At 38.9% G+C, this 16,185-nt stretch overlaps 1 protein-coding gene across 1 annotated transcript in view; it reads right to left on the minus strand.

Moving 5' to 3' along the window:
• LOC147318600 (zinc finger protein 236) overlaps positions 1–16,185 on the minus strand; it is a 54,733-nt gene that overhangs the window by 33,833 nt on the left and 4,715 nt on the right. The window contains exons 3-10 of the mRNA XM_086310635.1: positions 14,186–14,350; positions 13,914–14,092; positions 12,987–13,117; positions 9,592–9,764; positions 2,965–3,087; positions 1,740–1,913; positions 720–897; positions 326–598 (exon numbers count right to left, since the gene is read on the minus strand). Of these exons, the coding sequence (XP_086166761.1) occupies positions 326–598; positions 720–897; positions 1,740–1,913; positions 2,965–3,087; positions 9,592–9,764; positions 12,987–13,117; positions 13,914–14,092; positions 14,186–14,350 (1,396 nt within the window). The remainder of the gene's footprint in view (positions 1–325; positions 599–719; positions 898–1,739; positions 1,914–2,964; positions 3,088–9,591; positions 9,765–12,986; positions 13,118–13,913; positions 14,093–14,185; positions 14,351–16,185) is intronic.

Below are 16,185 nucleotides of genomic sequence, written 5' to 3' on the forward strand. Positions count from 1 at the left end.
ATAGTAGCTCAAACACATATAGCGTATACAGTATATACATGAATACAAATGAGGGTTCTAGCTTTAGTGGCACCATGAGATTTATGCAGGTCCTGCCTGAGCAATTTGTTGCATAATTTACCACAACATATCTTATTTATTCTAAATAACAGCGGCTGAAACATATTTAGAGCCCACACACTTCTCCTTTAACTTATGCTTAAAGTAACTATGCTAGAGTAACAAGTAAATAATGTAACATACGGAGTGACTCTATAAAGTGAAATGTGCTGGTGTTGCTATGGCTTCAAGTGTGACCCCTTCACAAAGCGGACCCGCTTCTCACCTGTATGCAGCCGCATGTGCACTTTCATGCTGCCAGAGGTGGAGAAGCACTTCAGACAGCTCTGACACTCGAAGGCCTTGATACCCGTGTGCGTCTTCATATGTGCTGTGAGGGTGCTCTTGACAGCAAACGCTCTGAAGCACTGTTTGCACTTGAAAGGCTTCTCGTGGGTGTGGATGCGTATATGACGAACAAGGTCACTGGGCTTCTTAAACTCCTTGGAGCAGTAGGGGCATCCGTGCCAGCGAACGCCATCCTCCTCCCTGATGGAGCCTGGAAAGGGCAGAACATAATTTTATTTTAAAAAAAGAAAACAATTATCTCTGTAACAGTATTTATTAAATGAATCTCACTGAAAGGGTAAACTCATAAAGAGTAAAATATCCCCTCCTACCTGGCATTTGTATAGGTTTCTTAAAAATGCTCCTCTTTTTCTCCCTGTTCAGTTTGTCTGTACTTTGCACTTTCTTGTTTTCCACAACAGCGCCATCGGTCGTTTGGTTCTCTGACTCTCTTGGTGGGGCGTCACTCTGGGGTTGGACCACACTCAGCCCGCTGTTCTCCAGCGCTTGCTGTAGTACCAGAGGACCACCACAACTTTAATATACATGCACACCTCACACACACAAGCAATTTCAAATAACCACAGCAATGGATTTGAAAAGAAGCAATCAACCGAACAATCAAGATGTGATTGTAGTGTAAACTTAGAAATTACAGTCGTCTTTACAAAATCATTTCATTTTTAAAAGTAAAACACACACACACACTAATGTCATTACAAATCAAGGGATTTTTTTTACTTGAAAGAGAACCCTTTAAAGTGCAGGACCTGTGGACATCAGTAAATAACGAGGTTCTTTTAACAAAGTGCAAAGAATATTTCCGGGAAAAGCAAAATCGAAAACACGATTGCTGCTTAAAACTTTGAAAAACACTGAAAGTGATTATTTAAAAATATCTCATTATTCATGTACTAATAATTTTAATATGGCCACTAAAATAAAAAATTAAAAAAGCCATGATGCAAAGCAAAGTTCAGCGACAATCATATCTTATCATGCTGGGGAGTAGAGGCCGTTTTAAACTCTGTGATGATGCTCATCTCTAAAAGTTCCTGGTGCATATTTGTTAAACTGCCCTCTCTCCTGGATGGATGGTGTTTGCAGAACAGTGAAAAAATCTTGACATTCAATCACCAAATGAAAGCAGAGCATATCATTCATCACTCAGGAGTCTTTTTAGTTCAAAACTTCTGTCTGAATATATCATGTTTATCTGCAGTTTAAGTCCATTCTCATTGAGTGAAGATTAATGTCTGTAATGTACAAGCTGGGTCTGCGGATTGTCGTCCAGATTGTTACTGGATACTGCTTTTTATATTGTAACAATCATGCGATTACACGCCACTCACCTGTAGGATGTCCTGGTTAATAGCAGTTTCCATTGTGATAGCTGGCTCTGGGGGCTGGGGCTGGGCTGTCTCCCCACTGACCTGTTCTGACAGCTCTAGAAGTTGCTGGATGACATCTGTCACTCCCTCGCCAACTTCTGGCACCCCTGTAGCCTGACCTGTTGTTTCAGCCTCCTATAAAAAAGACAAAAAAAGAGGTGAGGGGACCAAGAAAGACACAGAGCAACGTGACGAAGAGCTGGGACAGGTCACAATTTGTGGGATGACTTAACTTTGATTAGTGGCTCTGTTGAGCTTGAAACAAAGCACTGGTGATTATTAAATAAAATATTAATGCCCACATTATTTATGCACATATTAACACGGAGATACAACTTCTCAACACAAGGTTCGTTTAAGTGTAGATATGGCAGGTAGATCATCACTGAATAATGAAGGCTGTAATTAATAACCTGCTAACAACCAAATAATGGAAACACACCATTCTCGTTCTAACTAGGGCGACGACTGGCTTTATGCTGCTTTGTATGATTGTACACCAGGTCAAATTTGGCAGCAGCTGTTCTTGATTGTTCTAGAGCAGGGGGAAATATTTTACCAGGTCAAAACTGAAAGACGGTGCTGCTCTTTTAGTGCAATAAAATTGAAGTTTTTAGAGTTTATAGCAGTGGTGACATGGATGTATTGAAATACCAATGGCAAAAAAAACAAACCACAACCATTATCTACCACTAAAAAACAAACTAAAACAAAAAACTAAAACCCTTTATCCTGTGCAGTAATCTTTGGATAAAGAAGGAAATAAAAGTCCACAATTTGAGAAGCATTATCAGTAACAGTGCCTCTGGGGTTCGCTAAAGCTACCAACCACAGTGAATCAAACTAGACTTGTCTGCATTCAATACAGCTGAGGTTTTTTTTTAGTGCTGCACTTTGTTTTTCCTGCTGCTGGCACACTGAAAAAGTGATAATAATTCTGGATCATAATCGAGTTATGGGAAGCTACTTCTTTCCTCAGGGAAAAAAAAAAAGAGAAAAACAGCATAATTTTCTGAAGTATAAGCAAACAGCCTACGTATGAACTAATTTGGGAAACAAACTCCAGGGTGTCTCGTTAACATTAAACATGAGGACCACAGGACACTTAAGAACCCTCTGTTCAGATGCTGGACCAAAGAAATGTTTTCCAGCGGATGTTCTCGTTTGGTACACAACCTTCTCTTACCGAAGTGGTGGATGGCACCTCAATCACGGATATGTGCATTTTGCTGATGTGGGCGTTCAGACTGCCAAGTTTCTTAAATACACAGCTGCAGTCCATGCACGGGAACAGCGGCACCCCTTTGGTCTGTAAGAGAACACAAACACACAAAGCACATTACAGCTAGCTAGCTATATAATAATATTTCCACATATATCAGAGTGTTTAACTGGACACGAGGTAAACCTTTACTTTCCCCTTCATAAAAAAAAAACAAAAAAACTGCCTCATAAACAATGAAATTATATGTTTATGAATCCTTAGGAATCACAGGTTGGGTACTAGTTTCTCGAATTCCCTTGATCATTGTGATGATGATAGCGGTAATCTAATAAAACCACACATCAATTAGATTACTGTGAGCATTGCATATAATGGAGCTGAAGTGCCTGAAGTAGATGTAAAACTGACTCTAAACATCAGGGGAAAAGCCTACAGGGTGTGATCATGAAGCTCCAAAATCCTACATACTGTATTAAAAACTTTTTAAATTAAATAAAAAAATTAAAAAAAAACTTTTAAAACTGGTAAGTCTCCCTTCAAGGTCGTCTTATCATGGACCCGTAATCGACATTTACATTGAAGGTTCTCTTCTGTCCATTCATACCCACAGTTTCCCCACGGACATCAGACTTGCTAACTTAGAAAACAATCGACATGTGAACTTTTGAGTTGAGGATCAGAGCTGGCTAATATCACGAGAACAAACAGCATCTTTGTGCATGCTGTTTTTTAAATCGAGGCAATCTTCACTAACAGCTGACCCCACTCACCACACTTTGCGGTGCACAACTTTCTACGCTTCTTCAAAATAAAATTCAAGCTGAAGCATGTTGATTAGCGCATGTTGCTAAGGACCAGTGCATGGTGTCAGAATCATCAGTATCAGAATCTGAATGCTTTGTTAATCCCTTAGGACAGAGGTTCCCAAAGTGTGGGGCCCGACCCTAGGGGGGTCTATGAAAATTTTTTTTTAAAAAAGAACGCTTGGACACTGCTAGCATAATGGACAGGTTTTCGACGGGGCTCCCACACAAAGGCAAAGCAGGAGATGAAGCATCGCTAAATATGTTTCCAAACCAACTTCCTTCCAAGCCAAAGACTAGAAAATATGGTGAAGTGTATCTTCCCTTTGGCTTCACCTGCACAAGTGCCAAGGTAGGTCTCCCCTGCCGAATTGGTTTTCCCAGTGACTACGTGCTGGGCTCTCCAAATCACGGACAAACAGTATCCCACATTCTTGATTTTTAGTTCACAAACACTTCTTGTAATAACTAACTACTGCTGACATTTTGGAGATGTTAGCTCTTTACACAGTAAAGTTACAGTGGGATACAAATAATATCAGGCTGATCCTGCCACAATTTGTTCCTCCTGTCCAAATCGCAGACAAACAGTATCCCACAGTTGTTTATGTTTTTAAACCCATTTTGCACAGAGAGGCATTTTTTGAGAAATGTATGTTGAATATTATTACACAGGAAAAAACAACTACACTTAAAATAATCACACCGTGACGTCTCTGCCTTTCTAAATGGAGGGACAGTAACTGCATGTGTATATATAAGCGTGTAAAACCTGAAGATAGTCAGATTAACAGTAACAGTATTTTGTCTCTATCTGCCATTCTGCAATTCATCTCATGTAAACAATAACATGGCGCACAGCGTGACGTGGAAAAAGGCACATACCTTTGACGTTGCGTAACGAACTCTGTATTCCTCGTCCACACGTAAACGCAAAAAAAGGGTTTTAAAAAATCTCCATTTTCAGTGATTTGAAACGTCGTTTACGTGTGGACGGAGGCCCAAACGCATAGAAGCAGCTGCGTTTTCAAAAATACCCATTTAAGTGTGGACTTAGTAGTGTATTTTATTACTACCAGATTTTATTGCAGTTTGATTGTATTTGCTTAATTGTTTACTAAATGTATGAGGTGTGAAATAAACCGCAATGGAGTTTGAAAACAAAATATGGATGCGTGTGGTTGGAGGATGTGTTTGCGTGGCGGGGGGGCGCTAACATTTTTCTTGTAAAACAAAGGGGGGCCTAGCAAAAAAAGTTTGGGAACCACTGCCTTAGGAAATGATATGGTTACAGTTGCTCCAAGTCAATAAGAACAGTACTAAAGACTGAACTAAATTAAAGAATACAATATATTAAAAAGTTTGCAAAATATAAGAATTAGCTCTAATGTCTGCATATAGCTTATTTATAATGGACAGAGTCACAGAACTGTAAAACTGCACTCTGTAGACTTCTATCAATATCTATAACTATGTCAAATCTACTTTCATATGAACATAAAGAGTGCATACATCAATCTATAAATCACTCTTTCAAGCTGTTTTAGACCTCAAGTAAGCTTCTTATGGTTGCTCTGCTGCTAGAACCAGCGATCTTTCATGTGTTAGGCAAAAGATTTTTAACTACTACATTATATAGTCACTGTGTCAGACATGAAGTATGATGTTTATAAAGAAGTAAAATATAAATTGTCCATTTAGTTTTTACAATTTTCTTCCTTTTCTAAAAATTCAATCCCTCAAGTGTACACCACAAATGTGACCAGATTTCAGTCAGATGTTGTGTTACTTTGCTGTGAGGGAGCTTTGTGTCTACATTCTACATAGACGTCCTACATATGTCTGTATGTTATAGCTGTAAAATCCTTGAGACTGAGCAAACGTGTAGGCAGAATGCTGAAGAACACTTCCATAACTGAAAACACAGCAGTATATGGAAATGAGGTAAGTCTAATATTTAATCTAAATGCAGTTACAAAAAAAAAAAAATCTATAGGTCTTTTGAGCTTGACACCAAAAACTTTTGATTGCTTTTCCTGTGAGGGTAAACCACTGGTGAAGTAGATGAAGCTGGTTCAAGTCTGTATTCACTGGAAAGGATGCATTTGAAGTATGTTTGGAAGAGTGTGGGGCATATGAAAGAGCCCCAGAAAGGTATCATCAGTGCCAGGATGATGGGCTTGTTGCACTGGCCTGTGCTGGTGTGGAACATATGGGAGAGATGGCTGGACAGAGGAGGAGGACTGTTATTTTCTTGTAGTGGTGGTGATGAAGCGGGAGAAAAGGACTGTCAAAGATGGGGAATAACTAGAAGAGAAGATCATATGGGGAGCTGGTAAAAAGGGTGAGGGTACAGATGGCCACAATGACAAATGAATCATGACAGAAATGTCTGTGGAAGATGAAAAAGGAAGCCGAGTGAAAGTGTAAGAACTGGAGGGCATACTCTTCTATTATTGAAATATATTTCAATGTAATTCACTGGGGAGCTGATCCAGGGGTGGTATGTATATAGTGCTTTAGTTTGACCCCCTTCACCTTAAAGGTCACAGTGGAAAGAATCTGTATTTTTTTTTCCTCTAATTCTGTTAACTCCAATGTAAAAGTCTACACCTCAACTACAGTGCTGTGCAGAAGTCTTGAGCCACCTGTCGTTTCTTTATATTTTGCTTCCTAAAGATTAATTAGTCCTGAGCAACAGTTCTCAAGTCTTTCTGAGAGTTTCTTCAGTCCAGTCCTTGGTCAATGACGTGTACCCATTTCCTATTTTCCTCGCAAAATTTATTATTATTTTTTTAAAGGGGGCAGCTCGTGACTTTTGCACAGTACTGTACTTGTTACCTGGTTGATTCTGGAGCAGAGGAAATGTTGAGAAAATTGTGTCAGGGTACAAGTTACATATACATTGTATATATCCCCTACTAGCTGATATAAATCAAATGAGGAAATAGCAGCATGCGTTTTAAGACAGTAATCCTTGGAAGGCATTTGTAATGCTGCCATTGGTTCTTCATAAAGTTTTTCACAAAGCCAGAAACTGTTTTATCAAGAATGCAAAAGCAAGCTAAACAGAGTTCAAGGTTCACGTTCCCATTTCACAAAAGTCAAAAGCCAGCTATAACTGGAGGTGGCTGTAGTGGATCAGTCTAACTTATAAGGTGTGAAATTGTGGTGAATGAATACGCATATAGGGCTATGTGATATGACCAAAATCTCATATGCCGATATAAGACATTTATCGCCCTGACAACAATATAAATCACAAAAATGTAATATTTTCTGTAAATTCTGTGAATCTCGGGCAACTCGACTTGCGTGAAATTTTTCCAGCCGGGCGTCCTTTACCTGGGGTCGAGTGTTTTAACCGATGCATGAAACTATACATTTTTAGACATAAGTCGAAACGGCCACCATTTTCTTTCAAAGTTTGAGTCTAAGGTTTATTTTTTAGCACCTGACGGCTCTTTTTTGCTTCTCATCCGTAAACTCTCTGCATACTCGTTCACGTGATTCAGTTTATTTTGAAAAGTCTCAACAGGATCTTGAGCTTTATTGTGAAAGGTTTATGTGGAAAACAATCAAGCGGACAGCGGAGCCACGCGATGGTTTTACTGTCGTTGTTGCTAACGACAACACATAAAAACAGGTGCTCGTCCGTCCGTAGTGTGGTTATATTAAATATAAGAGAATGAGAGAACTTTAAGAAATGAATATAGCCACTGCAGTGACCATCAAAACGATGAAAAAAAATATTGCTGTAAACTGTTTATTTTACGACACCACGAAACAAACGATAGCGTTTGTTGTCATCCAATATCGAACAGCCCTATATGCATATGCATAATATTCTGTCCTTTACTTTTAGACAAATTATAATACCATAAATTCATTAGTATTAGGTTAATATGATACTCATATTGTAAATTGGTGTTTTATCAATCAACGAAACGACTAATGTTCTGCAGCTGATTTTAAATCACAGATTCCCAGGAGAATGAGTTTTTTCCAAAAGCTTCAGCACTACAATCTGTGTCAAGCAAAGGCTTTGGATGCCATTAAACACTTTCTCCCCTGACTCCTCAGTAAGCACCAAAGCATGAAATCTTTTGTGAATAACCCCTGACTTTTTCTTTTTTTTAAGTCAGCCAATTGTAAGAACAAACTGTCTACAAAAGCAAAGCTAAAGAACTCTTGTGAAAAACTGATGCATTATTTAAAGGGTCCAGCCGTTGGGCTCTCCAGTTCAATCAACTGACCAAATCACCATCTTTTATCATGGAATGCACAATGGTGTATGCAGGTAAGACAACACACACTTCAATTCATTTGACCGATTGAACCGGTGACAAAAAAGTTATGCAACGTTTTTCTCAAAAGCACTTTTTATTCACAATCCAAATAACAGACCACAACCAGCCATTTAATATGATTGCCAATCTCTGACAGCTCACTAACCTAAGTGTGAAGCTTTTTATTAATCAGTAAAATCTGTTGAAAGAGCCGTAATTAAAACGCCCCCGCTTCAGTAACAAAGAAGGATGTGCTAACATATTTGTAGCAATTTCCTGTATCTCTTCTTTAGGTGCATAATTAAGCTTGATTTATATTTATATTGTTTAAGCAACCCGACTGCAACAATGAGAATTTTACACCTCCTTGCTTCTGACTATAAGAAAGTACAGACTGTGTGTGCTACAGAAAAGATCCAGGTAAACCTATTTCTCTCAGCAGCCAGGTTGGCTGAAGTGAACTAAATTAGTTTAAGGCTTGGTGTGCAAGCACAACACATCATTCATGCTCACCTAGCGCTGCTCATTGTGATGAGGGACCTTTGAGGGACCTTTACAATCATTATGCCACAGAGCTGAGTTAGTTCAGCTTGTAGCCACATTACTGGAAGTAGTCATTAAACCAGGAGATACCACCACCTCTTTAAATCCAACCATTAACTAGTTCAGTTTATAAATTCGAGAAACAGACACAACCACACACATGAGAATTTAGGTCCCCAGAGAGATCTATGATGTGTGTCCTTCGTCTGACCCCTCAACCACAGTGTAGCACTAAGTGGAAGACTTGACGGTCCCCATTTAGCCTCCCTGACAATATGAGGAAGGATAAATCAGCTAGGCTGCAAAAAAATGGCTTCTGCGAGGTGTTTACAAAGGAGAAAAATCAAACAAGGAACCTTATGCCCTTCCTGACACACAAACAATATGACAAAGTACCGTGCTTTGAGTATAACAAGCTGTGAACAGAGGTTCTGGCAATTTAGTGTGTGGCTCAACAAGATGTACAAGAAAAAATACATATATGTATCTGGGGAAACAGTACAACTGAAAGACATGCTAGTGAATTGTAGAAAGCTGGTAAACTTTTCATGAACATGATGTTTTGGGTGTTAACTGTTTACATAAATTTGTGTGAAGTCCTTAACTCGAAACCATTTAAAGTCCTTAGAACTTTTACTTTGAAATGTAGTTTTAGTTTCCTGAATTTAAGTCGATTCACTAAGTTAAAAAGGAACTTGCAAGTAAACAAAACAAGGAGCTCATTAACCGTTTCTAATAAAAACAATGGCTGACTTCACCCAAGGAAAACCTTTCTTTAGGTGAGATTAAACTGGTACCATTTCTATACAATGTGATACCAGGATTTCAGAAATGTAAAACATTATAGCATCAATTCCCCTTTAATGACCATATCTAATCTTTATAAACAAATTAATTACACAGTCTTGAAACATGCATCTGAAGCCATGACTGTGTTTTTACTGTGCTCTTACCTCAGAATGAACCCTCTGAACGTGAGAGTGCAGGTTCCCCTTCTGGGAGAAGGAGGCAGGGCACAACATGCAGAGGTGAGGTTTCTCCCCGGTGTGTCTCACCATGTGAGTCTGTAGCACCACCTTCTGGTTGAAAGCCTTGCCACAGTGCGTGCACTTGTAGGGTCTCTCACCTGCAGAGGAAGAGCACGATGAGGTCAAGAATCAAGCTGTAATAATGACAATATTTATAATAATATCAAATTTATACAATCTCAATGAATCCCTTGTCATCTCCAGAAAATTCAACAACAAAATTAAAACTATTCCTGGAGATATAGTAATTATTATATGTTATACAATACATGGTTGTGTTTAATGTATGATCATTAAAAAACTCACCAGCATTGCTTCAATAAGAATTTGTCCAACAATATTACCCACATATGTGACTGTCAGTGGTAGGATATCTAACTTTGTTACAGTACAACCATGCAATTTTATCACCTTGGTAACAACATAAGGCTGGTATTACTTCAAGCTAAATTAAGATGACTCAAATACAGTCCTGTACCATTCCAACATCACTGCAAACCACAGAGGTGCAAATGAACCATAATGTGTGTTTCTATAGTCTTTACCTCATCAACTGAAAGGTTGTTTGAGATTCAAAGCACAAGAGAAGTCAATTCAATTCTGCATTAAAAAAACCCCAGCTCAGCCCAGCCAAACAATTTAACATGTGGATGATGGGTAAACAACATGTGGGTGGCAGCTACTGGCTACATTAACCTGAACCCAGATGGCTGAACGTTCACAGGAACCACAAGAACATTTGAATTGAAACGGAATATCGAATTCTACCCACACAATCTCTCCATACCACAGCTGAGCAATGGGCCCAGCTGAAGGTGTGCAGTTTTTCCAGATAAGCAGTGCAGCTACTTACGAATTTGTAGCCTTATATGAAAGAGCAAAAGAAAAGAAAACCAGAATAAGCGCTGTTTTTTTCCTGCTCATAAAAATGTTTGTAGCTACCAAAGAGTTTTCCATCAAAAGAAAATCATCAGGATTATTTTTAACCTGTGGTTTTAAGTCTTAATATGTTTTTGTATATCAAATACCCATATATAACAGGAGAAAATGGTAATACAAACTCCATGTTTTAACCATATCAGGGCCAATTGTGGCATAGCTTAAACCCCCCAAACCCTCATTCTGAGCTACAAAAAAGTCCTTGATTATATATGGCTTGTATATTTTAATTTTATTGGACAGCATTCACAGGAAGAAAGTGCCTCAAAGGGACATAAAATTTAAAAACAAAATGAAAGAAAACAAAAAGTCTCCAAACACCTTGAAAGTCCACTGCAGGCTACTGAACCCCCATCAATTCAAGCTGCTGACAGTATCCACTCACTCTTCAGGTTTCTGGAACCTCAAATGCAAAATTCATTCACAAATGAAATATAAGAAGCAACCGCTCACACTGTTTCAGAGAACTGATTCAGAGAAGCCAGAGAAATATCTATACCTCTCTCCACCACACATACCACAAGGGCTCAAGAACACTATAGAGGAACAGTGTCAGTAAACAAAGTTGTTACTGCAGTGCACACACAAAAGAAAGTTAAAACCACAAATGGTCAAAGGAGCTTGCAAAGAAAAGCGTCTGGACTTCTTTAAGTTACTTGAAGACGTTTCACCTCTCATCCGAGAAGCTTCTTCAGTTCTAAGGTCAAATGGTGGAGAGTCTCTGATATAAACCTAGTGGGAGTAACCCCCCACAGAGGGACAAAAGGACCCCCTGATGATCCTCTAATCGCGATTAGAGGATCATCAGGGGGTCCTTTTGTCCATTTGACCTTAGAACTGAAGAAGCTTCTCGGATGAGAGGTGAAACGTCTTCAAGCAACTTAAAGAAGTCCAGACGCTTTTCTTTGCAAGCTCCTTTGACTACGATGACCTGGATGACTGAGAACAACCTTCACAGACAAAACCACAAATGCTTCTTTGGTTAGATTTTAAATTCGTTTTAGAAACTATTGACGGGTTCTGAATAGATGTTTACCAGCACACAGGTCAGTAGCCAGCATCAGTGGTGGCGGTGCATTCGTACATGGGGTTTATTAACATCTTTGCTTAATGGTGTTTACAGATTATATAATTGAAGCCTTTGCTTATTTAAAGCAGGACATAGATCAGCTACATTCTGCTCACACAAATGTTTGACACATTATAAAACAAGTAGCTGAATACTATAGAAGCTATACAAGCAAGAATGGCAGACATCTGGCTTTCAAAACTACACCAGCTGATCTCCTCAGTCCCTAAAATAAGAGTTTCCTCAAAAGAAGACTCAAATTACAAAAACATATTGTTGGCATCCAATTTAACGTGAGCCTGCAGTCTGCTACAAACTATAAAACCCTTCACTTTCAAAGTTTAACATGATGTTTATATCAATTATCCTATATTTAATAGAAATTGATATAAACATCATGTTAAACTTTAAAAGTGAGAAGTTTTTACAGTTAGCCTGCGTGTCTATTGATCCTGCTTATCATTTCTACTTGTATAAATACATTGCATGCGTATGGACTTTTTTTTTTCATTCCACAAACGGAGAGAGTTAAGTGCACACTGCATCCAGGACAGTCTTTTTGTGGTGGTTTTCATCTTTGCTCTGTGTTCATACCTGAATACTAAGAGAAAGATTATGTGTGTGTCCTCATTAGGATAGGGATTTGTGTTGGTGTGTATGGATGTAGCCTGTGGGTTTATATTGTTAACTGGTAATTATGATGCAATGTATTTCAGGTCATTTTATAGAAAAACAGTAAAATAACTTTTTACTTTTAATAAAAGTGTTCTGTGTAATGTATGAATCTGTAATATATTACTTTTTTTTGTGTCACTACAAAAAGGGGAAACACCTCCAAAATGAACAATTATTATTTGACCACACAGCATTGCATAGCAATGTTGGGGATTCCCAAATTTTGTAAACTTTACATTCCTTCACATAAGACTCATAATGCTCATCCTAATATTTTAATTTAACATCTAAGCCAGACCTTCCCAAAGTGTGGGTTCCCGCCCCACACTTTTTTTCTTGTAAAACAAAGGGGGGCCTAGCAAAAAAAGTTTGGGAACCACTGATCTAAGCTAATTAAAACCACTGTGAACTATCAAGGAGAAACAATTAGATCCTCTTCTCAATGCTGAATGGCTGTCTAAAGTTTTTTTTGTTTATAAATTCATTATCCAGAACAAAGAAAATTAGCCTAAAGGATCCTGTATTGGCCTGAAGTAGATACAAATTCTACCCTCCAGTTTCTGCAGTATTTTTGCTCTGAGCTTAAATCTCAATATAAGCACCATAATCAGGTTTTTCTTTTTCCATTCTCACTCACCTGTGTGTATTCGGATGTGCCTGATGAGCTGGCTGGGCTTTTTGAAAGCCTTTCCACAATGATGGCAGCTGTTTGTGAACCCACTGCGATCTATGTTTTTCTTGTAGTTTCTTGAAGTAGAAGTAAGTGGCCTGTAAAGGAAAGAACCATGAGAAAAAAATCTAGTTTAATATAGTGTGCATTAACATAGGACCACGGAAGGTCACTCATAATACAACAAAACAGTTTTTTAAGCCTTATGTTTGAGATTTAGACAATTATCCTTTGTGTAATTATTTTCTTTACAATTAAAACAAATGTTTGTTCTATAAGTAAAGACAAAATGGTATGTGGCATTACACACAAGTGCTTTCTGAATGGTTTAATGAGTTTTAAAAGTACTCAGCTGTACACTTACAGGAAATTGAACTTCTTTAAAACAGGCCTTAGTCCAATAAGTAGCATATTTGTTACTAGTCTGCAAATTAACATTATCATAGAAACCATGTCTAAAAGAATAGCTCTGAAGTAGCATAAAGCATTAAATTGGCTTAGCCTCTAGCAGTAACAGGCTACAGAGAGTTTTGAGAACAGCTGCATAGACTCGCTTAAGCATTTTTGTGCTTAGCTCAAATGAAAGATTATCTGACAATGACTACAAATGTACTTATTTTCCATGAACGCCATGAAAGATGGTGCTTTAATTTCATCACTCTGCAGAGCTGCAAATTCACCTAAAACTGTTTTTGCAAAAAAGTTTTTTTCTTCATAAAAGATTCATCTATCCTGAATCAGACACCCCTCGGTCTGTACAAAATACTAGATATGTCGATGCTTTGAATTTTTCTTTAAACAGCTGCATGATTCATACCAAATTTTTAACCCAAAGCTTTTCCACTTGACTGTGTCAAATGTAATAAATCAGCATCCTGAAGTGTCTTGTTTGACCTCATTTTGATGTGACTCTTCATATGCTCCTTTATTTGCGCAGACGTCTTGAACTCCTTGTCGCAGGTCTTGCAGGTGTAGACCTTGATGCCCGAGAGCTCCTTCCGATGCTCCTCCAAATGCAGAGAGAGCTGGCTTTGAAGAACAAACTCATCTCCGCACTCAACACAGATCAGATTCTGCAAGAATGGAAACCAATAACATAGAAAGCAGTCTAAAAGAGAAATAAAAGTGCATAATATGCACAGAAACCACAGCATGAGGCATTTTACCTCCTCCTTCTCATGCAGCATGATATGGGATTTAAGGCTGGCGATGCGAGAGAACTTCTTATTGCAAACGGGGCAGGTGAAGTCCGATGTAGTGTGTGTGGACCTGTGTAGCGTGAGGTTGAACTCCACGTTGAACGTCTGTGAGCACTGGTCACAACGATGAGGCTGCAAGAGAAAGAGAAATGAAAGAATGGGAAAAAAAATGACCTTCTGCTGTGAGCTTCTTGTTGCTGCTGTCACTATGTGAAGGCAGATGGAGACAGAGAAGAGACTAAAAAGACAAGATGGAACAGCTGAATCTCAATCAATGTACTACTTTGTCTAAATTAAGAAACTGCTTTGTTGTGAAGGGTAGAGAGTACTGTAAAAAATCCCCATGAGGCAAAAATGGCCCCAATATTAAATTTCTTTTCTATTAGGAGAACAAGCTGACTTCATTTTAGAGTGCTTTTTTGAATCTAGTCAAGTCTGAGAGTGGTACTGACACAGTTGAGTCTTACTCACTCTGGCATACTCAGAGGCCACTGCTCTTCAACCTGGAAAGTGGGAGCAAAGGCAATGGACTTGAAATTTAAATGGCCCAGAGCTACAGGTGCAGCTGCAAATGAAACGAATTAAGCTCCAATTGACATCTTTTTGCTCCCGGTCTCTCTATTCTAACTTTCTCCTCAGTAGCATGGCATTAAGAACTAAATCCCTTAACTTGCCTGTGATTGTGCGCAATGTGTGAGATCCTGAGAATAAAGAAGTGAGAGAGGGAGTGTGACCAAAAGCGAGCAAGAAGTGAAGCAGGCAGAGATGTGAGTGCTGCGAGTGCTTTAAAATGCATAAATGAATGTGATGTAGAATGAGTTCCCAAGGAACGCAGTCCGATTATCCTACACCAAGAGAAACCACCAACACAACCATTATCACAGTGTACCCGCTTCATACAACATCGCCATACGTGATCATAAAGAAGTGAAGAGAAGTTTTCAAAATGTTATTTCAAGAATACTTTTTGTCCTATGTGGTGATTCAGGTGCTAGCCATCACACTACCATCATCTTACTTCACTGTTGGCATGATGTTCCTTTTCTGAAATCCTGTGTTACTGTTATGCCAGATGTAGTGGGACACACGCCTTCCAAAAAGTTCAGCTTTTTCTCCTCAGTTCACAGAGTATTTACTCAAAAGTCTTGGGAATCATCAAGATGTTTTCTGGCTAAACTGAGATAAACCTCTTTTTGCTCAGCAGTGGTTTTTGTCTTGGGACTCTGCATGCGGGTCGTTTTTGCCCACTCTCTTTCTTATGGTGGAGTCATGAGCACCGACTTTAACTGAGGCAAGTGAGACCAGTTCTTCGGATGTCGTTCTGGAGTCTTTTGTGACCTCTTGGATGAGTCGTTGCTGCGCTCTTGGATTAATTTTGGTGAGCCAGCCACTCCTGGGAAGTTTCCCCCCTGTTCCATGTTTTTGACATTTGTGGATAGTGGCTCTCACTGTGGTTCACTGGAGTCCCACAGTTTTAAAAATGGCTTTATAACCTTTTCCAGACCAAGAGATCTCAATTACTTTGTTTCTCATTTGTTCCTGAATTTACTTGGATAATGGCATCATGTCTGGCTTTTGAGTATCTTTTGGTCTACTCCACTTTGTCAGACAGGTCAGAAAGTGATTTCTTGATTGAGAACAGGTATGGCATTAATCAGGCCTGGGTGTGGCAAGAGAAACTGAACTCAGCTTTTTGCAAAAAAAAATGGAAGGAAGGAAACAAGTTTTGTTGTTGACTGCTTGAGGTTTTCTTTTAAAATCTTCACATATCCTTCATTCTTCCTTCCAACTTGATGAAATTCTCAGTTCCAGACGTGCCAAAGGATTCCCACAGCCTAATACTCCAACCACCGTGTTACACTGAGGGGACACTGTGGAGATGTACACCTCTCCCTTCTTTCTCTAAACATAAGCAGTGCATCTGTGACCAGAGAGCTCTAGCTTCTTTCCATATGATCAAAGGATGT

Source organism: Aulonocara sp. 'chitande type north' Nkhata Bay, linkage group LG11 (genome assembly GCF_057382095.1).
Source record: "Aulonocara sp. 'chitande type north' Nkhata Bay isolate Kocher_YH1m ecotype deep benthic linkage group LG11, A_spYH_male_GT1.1, whole genome shotgun sequence".
In the NCBI taxonomy this organism is placed as follows: Eukaryota; Metazoa; Chordata; class Actinopteri; order Cichliformes; family Cichlidae; genus Aulonocara; species Aulonocara sp. 'chitande type north' Nkhata Bay.